At 36.8% G+C, this 12355-nt stretch overlaps 1 protein-coding gene across 2 annotated transcripts; it reads left to right on the plus strand.

The window, feature by feature from the left end:
• The first annotated feature begins 4693 nt into the window (after positions 1-4693).
• On the plus strand, positions 4694-9839 carry LOC139952129 (replication protein A 32 kDa subunit-B-like). 2 transcript variants are annotated; one of them, XM_071951097.1, is made up of 8 exons: positions 4694-4831; positions 7073-7179; positions 7584-7685; positions 7878-7991; positions 8272-8472; positions 8853-8969; positions 9158-9252; positions 9685-9839. In XM_071951097.1, the coding sequence occupies exons 1-8, from the start codon at positions 4813-4815 to the stop codon at positions 9764-9766; spliced, it is 837 nt and encodes a 278-aa protein (XP_071807198.1). In that variant the 5' UTR covers positions 4694-4812; the 3' UTR covers positions 9767-9839. The 2 variants fall into 2 exon arrangements, with proteins under 2 accessions (XP_071807198.1, XP_071807200.1); XM_071951099.1 differs by having other exon boundaries at positions 8856-8969.
• The last annotated feature ends 2516 nt before the right edge of the window (positions 9840-12355 follow it).

Consider the following 12355-nt stretch of genomic DNA (forward strand, 5'->3'; position numbering starts at 1 on the left):
AGTTATTGCTTGACATGACAACACTTTGCTAGAGGTTAAACACTGTACAAACGGTTTTTAATTATCAGGAAAGAAAGAAACTGTAATTCAACGTAACAATAATTACTACCAAAGCCTACATCTTATAAATATTCAAGTAAAAGTCACAATAATGACTTACATTTCATTTAAACTATAGCCCCCCCTAATACAACTATCATGACTTATTATCTATCATAGCAGTTATTCGTAAATGAGATATACCGGTTCGTAATAATTATTACGATTAATACTTACTCGGTAGTGATATTCCTGGTAATTATTATAACTTTGTGTTCCCGTATTCTCCTGTCTTTTCAAAGCCCCTACGTATTTTATTGTCAGTGCTAAAAAGTATTGGTATATTTTGAAATTGCTCGCGCCCGAACACTAAAACAAATTATTTAGATCTAAAAAGAACACAATTAGAAGGGCGTGGCCGGAACGGACCAAATATTAATAAATGACTTTGTGTCTCGGTTTCTGTTTACAGTATTTGGGCTTATTATTGTTGCTTTCTTCTGAAAAGAAAAAGGTTTTTAAAAAGGGGGAATTTATATTATTGTTTATGCTTGTTCGTGTTCTGTTTTAGCTACATTATCTTTGATGGAATATATTTTTACAATAGCCAAGAGGTGACGAGAGACGAATAAGCCCCATTAGTTGTCAGGGTGCCAATATAGGCCAAAAGTCATGCGCAAAACAGGGTTATCATTCCATGCCCTCAAATTCTGTTTAATAATATTGTTTTGGGGTCATGCAATCAATTGTGTCGCTAGGGGCCTATAACAATTTATCACAACCTGGGTGCTATGTGCTTCAGCTTTTGAGGAGATGTGATAAATGTAGGCTTTGAGGTTGGTCCTATTTGGCTTGGGAAGTGAAAAAGTGATCATACTTGCAGCGGTTTAGGAAAAAACAGGAATCTATGAGCACCTTTTAGAGCTTTTTGGCGCCCTCCCGTGTTAACAAACTGAGATGCAACACACTGGGTTGAGCTTCTGCCTAAATGCATATTCATGAATATGCAAATCACACTGTTTATTTGGGAAATAGTGCGAACACAGGGTAAGAAAACCTCCATTCATGATCCAACCATTAAAAGGTGTCAGTTCAGTAGACAGTTTACCCAAGGCAGTTACGTTACAAAATATGACGGGGTTGAACTTTAGATGGTTTAATACAGAAAATAGTATTGGCTCAAAAATAAACTCAACATTACGACTGCAAGAGACTAATCACAACTTGCGCATGCGTATTTTAATCACAACCATCCGCGGTTTAGCTTCATACGTCGTGTTGGTTATAATTATATTATGCCTCCAAAGAAATGTGTCGTGCCTTAAAAACATTGTCTACGTGTAGTTGATTATGGCGTGTCAAACGTTGCATTATTCGATAATGTACAATATATGTGCGATGTTTCTCATATATATGCGATAATTGTCACATATGTGCGATATTCATTTGATGTATGCAATAAATGTAATATATATGCAATAAATGTAATATATATGCAATAAATATAATATATATGCAATAAATTGTAATATATGTGCGATAAATTGTAATATATGTGCGATAAATTGTAATATATGTGCGATAAATTGTAATATATGTGCGATAAATTGTAATATATGTGCGATAAATTGTAATATATGTGCGATAAATTGTAATATATGTGCGATAAATTGTAATATATGTGCGATAAATTGTAATATATGTGCAATAATTTGCAATATATGTGCGATAATTTGCAATAGAGATGCGATAAGTTTTAATATATGTTTGATAATTTTGTAGTATATTATATGCGATCATTTGTATGCGATGTTTTGTGACGGTATACATATGCGATAATTTAATATACATGTGCGATGTTCATTCTTATATATGTGCGAAAACGGAATTGTGGGTTATAGTATGGCTTCCTGTCCACTTGATCCCCGTATCCGTAATGTTTTAGATCGGGCCAGACTATACTCTGGACGGTATAGTATGGTTCCTATGGTTCAATGAGATTGGCGTAGGGTTTATAGTGATGGTCAGGGTACGAGACTCGAGCAGCGTATTTCCGAAACAGCCAGCCAGCCGCGTATTCGGATAATAGAACACATACAGTACAGGGAGGTGACAAAATGTTGCATTTTGCTCAAATCTGAAGGTGAAGATCTGTTTTACTCGAACGAATTCTGCAATATTAGCATAATTTAGAATTTGTAATTGATAATATGTCAATTTCATAGCTTCACATGATTAAAAAATAATTTTTAAAAAGTGAAAAACATTAACAAAACGTCAAAAAATGACCCGCAAACGAAAAGGCAAACATTTTTATTTTGTATTTTTTGCATTTTTTAATATGTCAAAAAAACATCACTGTGAAATACAAAACCATACCTTGAAAAGAATTTATACCCTTCGTTAAAACAAAACATTTAATTTGTAATCCAGAACTTTCAAGACTAATATAGTGGGCGTATCAAATTTTGGAGCTGGGTAAATTTGGTTCACTATCTAGTGGTTAATTAACCACAGTTATTCTGACGCCATTGTCAATGTACATTCCGCCCAATTACATAGACGGTGCACTTAAACACAATTTGAAAAGAATTTGAACCCTTCGTTAAGACAAAAAGTTGCTTTCTTGTTCCAGAACCTTGAAGGAAGATAGACTGGACGTATCAAATTTTGAGCTGGCTAAATTGGTCAACTATTATTGATTCTGCAATAAAAAGAAAATGTTTAAAGAAAATGTTTAAAGAAATTGTTTGTCTTATCGAAGGGTGTCACCACTTTTTGCTCGCGGCTGACATAACTATAAATGTGGTGACTAAGATTCAAAAAATTTGAAAAATGATTTTGCAAACAAGACACAGTTGAATTTTTATAGCACAAGAACTTTTAAATTTTATTGACAACAATTAAAAATAATCAATCATGAGTGTTTCAGATATAGCTCGGTAATTTACTAACTTTAACTGTTCTACGATTTAAAGTCACCTGGAAATAGAAGTGTTTTTCTTTCAAACATAAGAGTATATGCTTACGAACAATAAAACAATTTATTTAGTAATTGATAAGACAAACATTTTCTTTTTATTGCAGAATCAATAATAGTTGACCAATTTAGCCAGCTCAAAATTTGATACGTCCAGTCTAGAAAGAAGAAAGCAACTTTTTGTCTTAACGAAGGGTTCGAATTCTTTTCAAATTGTGTTTAAGTGCACCGTCTATGTAATTGGGCGGAATGTACATTGACAATGGCGTCAGAATAACTGTGGTTAATTAACCACTAGATAGTGAACCAAATTTACCCAGCTCCAAAATTTGATACGCCCACTATATTAGTCTTGAAAGTTCTGGATTACAAATTAAATGTTTTGTTTTAACGAAGGGTATAAATTCTTTTCAAGTTATGGTTTTGTATTTCACAGTGATGTTTTTTTGACATATTAAAAAATGCAAAAAATACAAAATAAAAATGTTTGCCTTTTCGTTTGCGGGTCATTTTTTGACGTTTTGTTAATGTTTTTCACTTTTTAAAAATTATTCTTTTAATCATGTGAAGCTATGAAATTGACATATTATCAATTAAAAATTCCAAATTATGCTAATATTGCAGAATTCGTTCGAGTAAAACAGATCTTCACCTTCAGATTTGAGCAAAATGCAACATTTTGTCACCTCCCTGTACTGTATGTGTTCTATTATCCGAATACGCGGCTGGCTGGCTATTTCGGAAATACGCTGCTCGAGTCTCGTACCCTGACCATCACTATAAACCCTACGACAATCTCATTGAACCATAGGAACCATACTATACCGTCCAGAGTATAGTCTGGCCCGATCTAAAACATTACGGATACGGGGATCAAGTGGACAGGAAGCGTACTATATCCCACAATTCCGTTTTCGCACATATAAGAACGAACATCGCACATGTATATTAAATTATCGCATATGTATACCGTCACAAAACATCGCATACAAATGATCGCATATAATATACTACAAAATTATCAAACATATATTAAAACTTATCGCATCTCTATTGCAAATTATCGCACATATATTGCAAATTATTGCACATATATTACAATTTATCGCACATATATTACAATTTATCGCACATATATTACAATTTATCGCACACATATTACAATTTATCGCACATATATTACAATTTATCGCACATATATTACAATTTATCGCACATATATTACAATTTATTGCATATATATTACATTTATTGCATATGTATTACATTTGTTGCATATATATTACATTTATTGCATATATATTACATTTATTGCATACATCAAATGAATATCGCACATATGTGACAATTATCGCATATATATGAGAAACATCGCACATATATTGTACATTATCGAATAATGCAACGTTTGACACGCCATAGTTGATGTGGGACGGATGGGGGTTAATAAGCCGACCGCTTTCAACTGTTGTCAACTTTCATATTAAAAGCTTGGAACAAATTATTAATCTTGAGGATTGATATAACTAATCTCATTATTTTGTGTGGTTTGATTTTGAATTGCAAAATGTTTGTGTTTTAATACATTTTTAGCAGTAAGTGTCCGTTCTAAATATGCAAATTTCAAAGAGCTCTTCTAACGGGGGCTGTGATTGGATGATTGGTCCGGACATGGCGCGCCATATTACTGAACCCCGCGAACTCAAACTGCGTTGTGTCCGTAGAGATCGTGGAAAGGCTTACGTTAAAATTCATTTTTATCATCTATTGTTCTAGAGAAATCTGAGAAGAAAATGTGGAACAACCAAGGAGGTAATTTTGTATGCCTATTATCTATCCGGTGGATAAATCACTATTTTTAATTGGAGAAAAACATGTGGGAACTTTATGGTGTTTTCAAACAACGTTTTGTTAAGTGGGCCAATTTCCGGACAATAGAGGGTATTGTTTTTAATTGAAATGTCAGTCAGACAGTACCATTGAAATGTCATTATTATCACTGTTTGTGATCATGGTAGGGTCGTTGTTTGTTTTCTGAAGTATGCTTTGTTTAATTGAAGCATGCTGGGTTGCTAAACTTCTGTGTGTGTTTTTTATTTATTTTTTTTTTTGCAAATCTTGTCTTTTTTCTTTGATTTGAATGAAAATTGGGATAACTTTCCGTATGGCGCCACCACTTTTTCACTCATTTTTACAAAAAGGGATATCTCATTGAGGTAAATTAGATACTATATTATTTCATATCGAATGAAAAAGTGGTGGCGCCATACGGAAACTTTTCCGAAAATTGAAATGATTATCTACTCTACTGTCGTCATGGCTGTGCTGAGGCCTGTGTCACTGTCATGTGTGCCTGTCATGGATGTGCCTGTGTGCTGCTGTGCTAGCTCTAAATTACAGCCTCCTTTCAGTGGACACTACTGACAGTGACAGTGACACTACTAGGCCTACTAAACAGATCGGATAACTTTCCGTATGGCGCCACCACTTTTTCACTCGTTTTTACAAAAAGGGATATGTCAATCAGGTAAATAAGTTCCTATATTATTTCATATCGAATGAAAAAGTGGTGGCGCCATACGGAAACTTTTCCAACAGATCTGTCTCACCATTTTTCACTACCATGACTTAGACTACGCCCCAACCCAATGATCTTTCCTTAGCTTAGGCTTAACTTAAGTTTAGCAAACTCTGAATAATAAATAACTACACTAGGCCTAAGTGAGTCTAAGGTGCCCAGCCATTGACTTGGCTCTGGACAATTATTTCACATTTTGGCTAAGATCAACCTAAGGCTACGCCATCGTTAGAACATGCCGTACAGGGTGACAATGACATCTTCCAAGTTCCGCGGTGGACTCGACAGCACTCGGTCAGCAGCAGAACACAATTCACTCGTCGCAAAGCAAAGACAAAGGCCCGAGTTCGTATAGGGAAGACGACTGTACTAACTAAGTCTTTTTTAGGTGTTCGGGCCAACAGCCCGGAACACCTCTTATTTTTGTTCGTTTTTTTTTTTTTATTGATACTTCTTCTTCTTCTTCTTCTTCTTCTGTACGTCCCTTGTCCCCCTACAAAAACATCTTTCCAAACATCGTATGAACTTGAAACTTCACACATAGTTAGATATTTATTAGGAGAAGAAACCGTGTGAGTTACGTCATGATGACGTCATCAATTCTTGAGTTATGAATATTCAAAGTTTATTAATTCAAAAAATCATAACTTTTGATCTACATGAGGGATTCTTACAATCGAAACATCATCGGAATCGTTATTGCAAACTCCGTAAACGCCCCACAGACATGACCCCATTTTGATGTTGTCTTCTGGCTCAAAAAAGAGGTTGGAAATTTCAAAATTCACGTCTAAAGAACAGAACGTAAATCCCCATTATGTGCATAAACATTGCACGTAGGCATACACACAACGTGTAGTGTATTAGTGGTGCAACAGAGTCACGCTCCGTTGATCATCCATAGAGCGCGAAAAAGCTTCATGAAGAATAGTCTTCCTTCAAGGCGGTTAAAACATACATGCCCATTACAATCTTTTCTACAGTCGTCAATATTTCCTAAGTTCATATTTCCAAAACTACATAAGCTATTTTGACAATCTATACATCATATGAAAGGGCTTAACGTACTTTACAGAAATTGATATGTTGGTGAACTTTCGTTGACCTTTTGACCTGTTTAAACCGGAAGTGACTGTGAAATGATTTGAAAGGGCGTTGTTTAATGCCTTTTAGGTTGAAATCATGGAGGAGTAAAGAAATATACATCCTTTGATGCTTTACCATCACAGCATACAAGTCTGGCAAAGGTCTGGTTTAAAACAAATAGTACCGATGACATCACCAAACATCTTTTACTAGAGTAATCAGGTTGTTTTGACAGTTTTTGCAATTTGAATCATTTATTACAAATCTTGAGAACAAAGCAAGGTGTAACTATTTGTTTTTTAATCCAGGCTTTTACTCCCGGTAACCGAACACCTTGAGTTTGTCCACAAACTCTCAATCTCTAGTTTTTCTTCAAATTTCCCACACAGGTGGTTTCTCTGACCAAGGTCAGAGCAGTCAGGGCGGTGGTTACTATCAATCACAAGGAGGTAACGCAGGACAGTTTAGTTCACCATCTACTGGCGGAGGAACTAAGGTACATACATGGCTTTTACTTGACAGCCGAGTCCCCCTCCCACTCTCTCCACCTTACCTTCAGCTATCCCATGTCTAAGCCTGGGCGACTAGTGAAATTTATTACTCCACTAGCCGTGCCTCAAATAGTCGCGACTTAACTGAGCTATAAAAGCACAAACCCAACTACTAATTTTGCTTACCACTACAGACTAAGGAAACCGTGCCATGTGTATACAAAGAGTTACTGCAAAGGTTTGCTAGAACCAGATCTAACTTTACGAGCCTGTGTATGGCTGCCTCCCTCTTAATTTCCCTCACAATTTGTTCCTCTGAAACAGCACTATCAAATTTGAAACTGTGACAAACAATAAATATTTCAGTGTCATTATTTATTACTTTTTTTGTAACTTTTCTTTCATTTAGGGTAAAAGAGTTCAGAATCTCATTCCTTGTACCATCGCACAAATCCTTCAAGCAACACAGATTGATGATCACTTCAAAATCGGAGAGGTGGAGATATATCAGGTAAAAGGCCATCGTTTTTTGTGTCCTTATTTTTTAACTTTCTTGACCTGCTGGCCAGCGTCCAGAGATCCTACTGTCCTGTGTTTTCCCGAAGGCAGTTTTCTAGAAACTTGAGCCCTGGACTATCCTCTGATATTTTCTCAGTTGTGCATTGTGTACCTGAACTTGACCTTTTGACCCTTGATCTTACAGGTGTCAGTCGTTGGGCTAATTCGAAGTGTGGAGATGGCGGCCACCAACATACTTTACAAAGTAGACGATAGGACAGGTCCCGTACTGGATGTCAGACAATGGGTAGAAAGTGATGTGAGTACAATGGTGTTATTGGAAGGAGGGAGGGTAGAGGACTGTAATAATCAGTCTGTATATTTTTGGTAATTACTCTGAAAATGAATGGCAATAAAAACTTACTTGATACAAAGTTCAGCAGCTTAGGCTAGTATAATGTATTTTGAGAAGCTTTTTACTTTGAAGTTCTGTCGTTAAGAAACAATGTAGCCTGTTAAATTGCTTCTCAATATCATGGCGTATGTTAAATTTGAGCGAATATTTGTGGATAACAATGTTTCTTGTTAATACTTCAAAGGAGAATGCAGAAGAACAGGTTCAGCCGAATGTACTCGGTGAGAACACCTACGTCAAAGTCATCGGAAACATCCGGACGTTCGGCGGGAAGAGGAGCATAGCACCGTTCAAGATCAAACCAATCACAGACATGAATGATCTGACACTACACATGCTGGAGACGGTTCACACACACATGCTTCTGACTAAGAGGAAACACTCGGTAAGACGGACAAGAACAAGTTCAAAATCTGAATCTGAAATATTTAGGTGTGATCCCTGGCTACACGGCAGTTAACAGTCATACGGCTTCTGACTGGCACCCCTGAACAAAGATATTGACAAAATCTGGAGATTGTCAACATAGGGCTGGATAGCTCAGTTGATAGAGCACCGGCAGAGGTCGTTGGTTCGAATCCCACTCTAGTAAAATTTTCTTTGTTCAAACCAAAACCATCTGAATTACTCAGTCCGCAAAGCATCTTAATGGAAACATCATACCAAAATTTCAAACCCTATAGAGCAATGAATTAATTGAGCCCCAGACCTAACCCAATTTTGACATCATAAATCTAAAGGTTTGTTTCGATGTTTGTTTCATAGCAGGCGAGCGGTGATTTTGGAGGCAGTATGATGACGCCGGCAAAGGGCGGAATGGGAAGTACTTCTGGTTATGTTTCTGCCGCTCCATCAAATGGACTTAATGACACACAATCACAGGTAAATAATAAATAGTAGTGACTTCTACTATAATAAAATGTAGAGTGCATATCCATCACTCAGTGACGCTTTAGGCGCTTTAACATTGAGCATTTTCCTACAAGGTATGTGGGATTGCGTTTGAATCGTGAGACCTACTCCTCTCGACCATGAAACGCTGATAATCATGGTTTCTTTTTTATGTTTAGGTTCATAAACTCATCACAGAATGTAACGACGACCAAGGAGTAAGCGTCAACTACCTAGCATCCAGTATGAAGAGAGTTTCTCAAGATAAAATCAGGTAAGTAGGACTGGAGGATAAACCTCCATAACTACATTTAGGATTTAAAAACTGTTCTTGAACAGACCGTATTGAATATGACAGCACCATTCAAAAACCTGCCCTACCACATGGCATCTGAGAGCGTGTGCGTGTGCCATAGAAATCAAACTGGGAACGCTGCGTGCTTCTTTGATGTACGCACTACGGAGGCGCACACGGTTTCGCCCTACAATATGGCGATTTTCATAGCAGCAAAGGGGTTAGTCAATACGGTCTTCATGCCAAGTGAGTTTGAAAGTGTCACAGTTTCAGGGAGTTCCAAAGGTGCATCAAAGACAAGAATGTTTGTGAGACATCAGTGACAGTCCAAGCTTATCGAAGGCAGCTCGAGTCGTATGTCTTGTATTGTGGTCCTCATCTTTTTTTTTCCTCTTGTTTTCTTGAATACAGAGAAGCACTCGAGTTTCTTAGCAACGAGGGACATATTTACTCAACGATAGATGATGATCACTATAAGTCAACGGACAGCTAAATATCTGAGTGAGCAATACGTGATGAACCTTGATGACAGGGTTGGGGAGGGGCAAAACCTTACGGAGGGGGAAACCTTGGACTAGGGAGGGGGAAAACCTTGGGGGAGGAGGGGGAACCTTGAACTAAGGGAGGAACCTTGGACTAATGAGGGGGGAAACCTTTGACCAAGGAGGGGGAAAACCTTGGACCAAGGAGGGGACCTTCGGATTGTTAGAGGGACACCCCTGGTAATGAGTTGGGAGGACCTGGGATATTTCAGTGTGACTCAAGTATTATATGCCATTTTTCCAATTGTAAATATACCTGCTTCTCTGAGCTGTTTTTAAAAGCAAAAGAATTGCTTAGAACAGAAAAATCTCAAGGGAAACTGGTTACCGGGTAATGTATACCGAATAGGACTGGTCCCACAGAGGTTTTGATTTAATAGTATAACAGGAACAGAGTAAAAAATACCGTACAAATTAAAAGGTGTACTTTCCCTTTAATAGAGTTAGAGTCAGAGTAAAAGAAATGTCCACTGTCACAAGGACTCTGTCTATTTAGGAAGATAAAGAAATAAGACCTAGTCCGAAGTTAAGTCCCTCTTTAAACTAAACTTGCCGACAGAAGTGGATTTTTTTTATGCTGGTTGGTTGAAAAGTACAGGATGGAAATATTCTCTCAAAAACAATGTTGTAATTAGCTTTTTTTATGACGTTTTCTAATCTAAGTTTTTTCTGCATTCAAGGTTTCTTTGGAAAGCTCATATAAAATCCAACGCATTTCTCTGTTGTGCACATTATGTATTTACTCAGCGTCAGCAAGGAAATTTTGTTGAAAGTATTCATACTATTAAGTTCAAACTTCACCTTATTTGTTTTTTTAAGAATCCAAAATTATAAATAAACATTTTGTTTATTTACAAGCATGTATCCAAACTATTCTCATGCATCATTGATATTCTTCCTTCTGAAGTTTGATTTCTGATTGTTTGGCCCTCAGAAACAAAACTGCAAAGTTGTTATAAAAAATGCCTATAGGCCTACCATGTAGGTTAACCTTCGTACACTATAAAAAATCCCATTTTTTTGCTCCAAATATCATGCCTGTGTTATTAATAGGCTTTTTTTATATGATCAAATCATGTAAACAGTGTATGTGCCTTATTCAGAATGAATACAGTCAGTGTTTTTTGAAACAACACTAGTTTGTTTGAGTTCTTTCGTTTTTAAGTATTTTAGGACTGATGATCAATCCTTTGGTACTATTTCCAGGCAAATGAATGTTGTAAACAAACAAAAATCATTCAATTCAACGTACAGCTCATTCAATTTTGATTAAATAAAAAGGTGCAAAATTTGATCCATATGTTAGGAGGTATATTGGAATAATGGCATTTCAACCTTTTGATAACCCCCGTGATTGATAGATACCAAGGAGCTTCGAGGAAGAGTATCCTCAGCACTAGAGAAGTAGATTAAATAGCAGGATGTATTCAAATCTGGAGAAAATAACATCAGATTGTCTTCATCATGCAGACATAAAAAGTCTGAATTCAGATAAAAGTTTGGGGTTGGGCTGGGGTTAGAATTGTGATAAGGAACACAATAGACCGATCCATTAAGCTCCGCCCCATTGCGGATTGACCAATCACAAAGCAACGAAGCTCCGACATGCGTACGCATATCTTGGCGTGCGCGGCAGAGTTGTGCAGGAAGGCAGTGCAGGAAGGCATTGTAGAGCCCCACATGTTTTTGCTCACACGTAAAATGTGGGCGGGAGCCTATTGGATCGGTCTTTTATATCATCTTACTAAGAACAAACGGTTTTTATAGTAAATTACAAGAGTTGAAAATTTATTGGTCCGTCCGATATATGAATGCTGTGTACAGAAATACATCAAATAATTACCTATGAAACTGATGCAGTGATCTTGATTAAATGATCAATAGAAAAATTACAAAATAGTAGAATACAGTGGAAGTTATAGGTTTTTGTTTTTGCATTTGAAAACAATGTAAGTTGAAAATTTCTGAGCAGTCCTAAAATTTAAGTTTAAAGATTGCACTTTGCAAACAAACTCAGTACAGAACCTTTAAAACTACAACAATGTTTGACATGTTCGGACGCACAAACAGCTTAATTGTTGTTTCTAAACGTAACTTCATTAAAGGCCTGGTCACACAGGACCCGGTAACGAAAACGAATATGAGAAGGATAAAAATGCACGCCCTCAATTGGTTGAATGCGCTTAGGCGTATTCGGCGTGGAGCTTTTCAACCATTCGAGGGCGTGCATTTTTATCATTCTCGTTTTTGTTCTCGCTATCAGGGCTTGTGTGCTGACCCGGCCTTAATTGTAAACGCTAACACTGAATGCAAACTAGTAATTCTTAACAGCTCCAAAAAAGTACACACCTTGATAAAAATAGACCCATCGCTGTTTCTGTGTAGCTAAACTATTCTGTGTTTAGCAAGTTTTTGTTCTTACAGGCTTCATTAAATATGGCTTAGGTACTTTGATTGAAAGGGGGCAAAGACAAGGTCAACAAAGGACAGACCAGGTCAACAGAGGTCATGGCGTCCGTGACCTCTCGTTCTGAACTATC

This window comes from Asterias amurensis, chromosome 20 (assembly GCF_032118995.1).
Source record: "Asterias amurensis chromosome 20, ASM3211899v1".
Classification (NCBI taxonomy): Eukaryota; Metazoa; Echinodermata; class Asteroidea; order Forcipulatida; family Asteriidae; genus Asterias; species Asterias amurensis.